The sequence below is a fragment of the Castanea sativa genome, chromosome 8 (assembly GCF_040712315.1).
Source record: "Castanea sativa cultivar Marrone di Chiusa Pesio chromosome 8, ASM4071231v1".
Lineage (NCBI taxonomy): Eukaryota > Viridiplantae > Streptophyta > Magnoliopsida > Fagales > Fagaceae > Castanea > Castanea sativa.
Window position 1 is genome coordinate 29,978,487 of NC_134020.1, and position 4,622 is coordinate 29,983,108.

Sequence of the window (4,622 nt, forward strand, 5' to 3'; positions counted from 1 at the left end):
TTAAATCTTGGTTGGGATGAAAAAGTGTTGCCAAATTTGTGCTAATGCAATTGTGGATAGGCCCAATACACGAATCAGTGGCTGTGTGCAACACGAGATACCCAAGTGGGCCAAGTCCAAAGAAGGTTCACCAAGATGCTAGAAAGTTCGTTGAAAATAATCAGGAAACAGCCAGAAAATTCATTAAGCAGAAAGGAAAAAGACAAACAACAACCAGAATTCCCCAGAAAATACCTGAAGAATCCCCCCACGAACCTATAAATTCGCTACGGCACTCTTTCTTCCCATGCCAGTCAGAATTAGCAAGTGTCATTGTAAGCTTTTTCAACAAATAACCACTTCAAACGTTTTCTCTGTACTATAGCTCTTAATTAAGATGTCACTGATTCCAAGCTTCTTTGGTAGCCACCGAAGCAACATATTGGACCCATTCTCGCTCGAGAGTTGGGACCCGCTTAAGGATTTCCCATTCTCATCTGAGCCTCAGTTTGCAAGAGAAACTTCTGCTTTGGTTAACACTCGTGTGGATTGGAAGGAGACCCCAGAAGCCCATGTGTTCAAAGCTGATCTTCCTGGGCTCAACAAAGAGGAAGTGAAGGTTGAAGTTGAAGATGACAGAGTGCTGCAAATAAGCGGAGAGAGGAAAGTGGAGAAGGAAGAGAAGAAAGACACGTGGCATAGAGTGGAGCGTAGCAGTGGCAAGTTCTTGAGGAGGTTTAGGCTTCCTGAGAATGCTAAGATGGATCAGATCAAGGCTGCAATGGAGAATGGTGTTCTCACTGTGACAGTCCCTAAGGTGGAAGCGAAGAAGCCTGATGTCAAGGCCATTGAGATTTCTGGCTAGATTGTGATTTTGGTCCCTCTATAGTCTATACCATAATAATTAGAATAAACTATGGCCTTAAATTGTGATTGCAGCTAATAAATTTAGTACATGTATGTTTCTTTGATAATTGTCACGATTTTTCCCCTAGTATACGCTGTACGGGGAGTATGGAAAAGCTTGTAATGTTTTGAAAATTCAAAGGAATGCAAAAACAGAGTGCTTAATATTGCTGCTTACATTTTCTCCACAAAATAATAATAATAATATTGCTGCTTACATCCGTGTATTGTTTCATTGGAAAAGTTTATGCATTTTCTAATATTTGGTAGTATAAAAAAATATTAAAGAAAATTATATCTTAATTTAGTATGAAATCGAGTTGTTTTTTTGCTAAAATTGTTGAAAACTAACTCTATTTCAAATAAAATTAAATAAAAAAATTAAAAGATAAATTTTTAACTCATTTTAAGTTTATTATCAAATAAAAAAAATGAGAATATATTTGTAAAACTATTCATTTTTCAAAAGTGTTAATGTCAAAACAAATACCTTTTCTTCCTCAAATTGCCAACCAGATCTTTCTAGAAGCAAAGTTCATCAACGTTTTGATCAACCATCTAGATGTGGCTTAGCATTTTTATACGGAAGCCTGGAAGGTACTAGCTTGAGACTATTCATCTATTAAAACAAGAAAAATTCTATGGATAATAACTCAATAAACTTTTTTTCTTTTTTTGGGCGTAAAAATACTACTGTTTAGCGAATCATTTATTACTAAAAATATATAAGCCTAACACATTGGCCAAAAAAAAAATAGTAATAACTTGGTTCCAGGCATCTACAATTATACGTATAATGATTGGCCCATGAACAGTACTATCTAATTACACCAACTATGCCTAAACCCCCTAGAAACTTTGAAACTGATAACTTGGACTCCGCCAACTGATCCTATGTTACTATGAGGCTGTGTTTGGATATTATTTGTTTGCTGAAAATATTGTAGTAAAATAATTTTTAAAAGTGTGAATAGTGCTGTGAAACCTAAATTTACTTAAAAATCTGTGAAAAAGTGAGTTTAGTGGTACGTAAACAGTATTTTCAAAACCCACTAAAAAAAGTGAACACGCGGATTGGGTAAAACGCCCAATCTAAATGCACACTAAATATCAATGGGTGTCTCAGGAAACCGGGTAAAGCAAGTGGGTGGATAGGAGAGTAACTGAGAATTTTTGCTTGAGGGAGGTGTAGTTGTGATTCTATTTTTTTTTTAGGACACAGGCCCAAGTATGAACAAGGATTACGGACCCAATACTTATTGTTTTAAGAGACTGGGTCTTATTCACTGCAGTTAACTGGGGCTGATTATAAACCAAGTTGTGCGCAAGTCACATAAAGCTCCTCAAGGCAAAAATGCGATTCCTCCAAAGTAATAAAATATCATTATAAGTATTTTAGTATCATAAAATAACCCTTTACTCTTACGAAACAAGTAAAATAATTATTCATAATATTCACAATGGGAAAGAGATTGAAATAGAATATTTAAGGCTTATTTTTTATTGTGTAAACATTTAAAAGAGTTCCTTCACTTGGTACCTCGGATGTACTGTCGTGGTACCCCGAACGTACTAGGCCTGTAATCCCAAAATGCTGACTCTCTGAACTATACAATTTTTCTCCATGCTTATTATGCAATGGAGTTTTGTCCTTTTCCTTTACTTCTATAGGTCCTGCATAAGAACACACTATACAATACACATATCTTCAAATAATTGTTATTTTCTTATATTACGATATACATTTTAATACATATACATATATGTAAATGAATTTCATGAGAATGAGTCAGTCACAAGGATCCTGGCCCCAATTATCACAGACTTAATAATTTTGCACAAGACTTATGGGATTTGGAACTCAAGTCCAAGTGGCTTTGCTTGGGCATTGCTTTCCAAGATAGTTAGGTGAGGAGGATTTTGTGGGAGAGAGTGATATCTAATGTGTGCATATTTTGGCATATGTTTCTTTTGAGGCTAAGTGATATTTTGAATGATGTCAAGGATATGGGACAAATTCCTCCACCTTGGCTCTCTTATTTTGTTTCTTTCTTTCTTCTCCTTGCTGGGCTATTAAAGTTCTAATTTGAACCTTTGAACTCTCCCTTTTTTCCTCTATCTAAATCCCTCTTTTCCCCCCTTTTTCTACTATGCTTTAGTGTTCTTTCTATATTGGACATAGTCTGGTACCCCAGGCGAGGATGTCCCTGGTCTGCTGGGTAAAACCATGCCCTCTAGAACCTGAAAATGTGCATTGGGCAGAGGTTTAGCTTGTTTAGGCAATTATAACTCAAAATGGGCATTTGACTTTAGCTATAAATAAAAGATTCCTTCTTGGAAAGTCAAATGAGTAGGTGGGCTACTCAATGCAATGGATGGCATTTTTGGTTAAAAGTGACAATTGAGATGAAATTATGGGGAGGTGTCATGCAAATGGGGGAACTAAGTTTTTCCATTGGTTCATGTATTTCTAGCATATATGAACCAAGAGAAACCTTCGGGATCCTCCTTTCACCAGAAATCACTCCCCTACCGACCAAACCACTTCTCCCTTACTATCCACTCAGGATCCCACGAGCTTGGACCATGGGTTACAAAGAAAATACTTATTTTGCTAGATTTTTTAATGGCTTTTTTTGCTAGAAATCTAAACATACATCTTGGTTTTCCCATGTGTTAGCCAAGCTCCTCTTCTCAAGGCTTCAAAAGGACACATCAAGGTCCCTAGGCCTTGATGCTCTTCTTACTGCATATCCTCTGACCGAGATCTTTGCTGCATGTCCTCTTATGTGACCGGGATCCTCTCTTTATTATTATTATTATTATTATTATTTCTTTCTCTCTCTTTTTTTTTTCCTTTTTTTTGGGACTTTGGGCCTTCATGGTTCTTCTTAACTTCATGAATCAGGCCTTCTTTTGTTAAGACCCATAGTCTTTCCTTACTTTTCATGGAATGGGCTTTTTTGTGAAATTTTAGTCCTCAACACATACATATACAAAGCTTAATACAAAGTTTAACGTTTTATTATTAGAGTAAGTTATAATTTATAAATATATTGCACATAAAATATAAACTTTTACATATAGTAAATATTTTTAGGAGAACTTATTATCTTTTAAATTATAAGGAATATAAAAAATTTGTATTGTTTGATATTAGACATGAACAAAAACATTTAATAAAAATATATTTAGCATCTTTTATCAAAATTATGCTAAGTGAAGATTTTTACTAGAATAAAATTCATAAAAATAGCAAGCTCGCCATTAGGGGGGTGTTTTTAGAAATAGTTGTGGCCATTGAATTAAAGGTTTCTCTTTAAAATTAGGCACCAAAACCAATAACATGGCTGAACATTGGGCAATTTGATAAATCTAGCATGGCATCTAGGCTATAAATTCATTAATTTTAGAAATTGATGCCCAAGTTGTGGTTAATTGGCTAAGAGCATCCACATCAATCCGTTTAAAAATTTCGTCTATTTTACACTAAAAACCTACTTTTTCTATTTTACACTACCACATTTTTAAAACACCCACATCAGTTTATCTATTTTACACCTCTATTCTAATTAAATAATATTATTTTTTATTATTATTTATTAATACTCACTCTCACCGGTTCTTTACCATTTTACATTTTCAGCTCTCAAGTCTCACCCATTTCACCCGTTCCTCTCCTTCCCTCACTCTCTCCATCACAGCGGCCTCACCCAGCCCGCCTCGCCGCCGATCCA

The 4,622-nt window shown here is 35.2% G+C and overlaps 1 protein-coding gene across 1 annotated transcript; it reads left to right on the forward strand.

Annotated features, from left to right (window-relative positions):
- The first annotated feature begins 229 nt into the window (after window positions 1–229).
- Window positions 230–1,054, forward strand: LOC142607924 (18.5 kDa class I heat shock protein-like). Its single transcript, XM_075779590.1, has one exon. The coding sequence runs from the start codon at window positions 377–379 to the stop codon at window positions 842–844; it is 468 nt and encodes a 155-aa protein (XP_075635705.1). The 5' UTR covers window positions 230–376; the 3' UTR covers window positions 845–1,054.
- The last annotated feature ends 3,568 nt before the right edge of the window (window positions 1,055–4,622 follow it).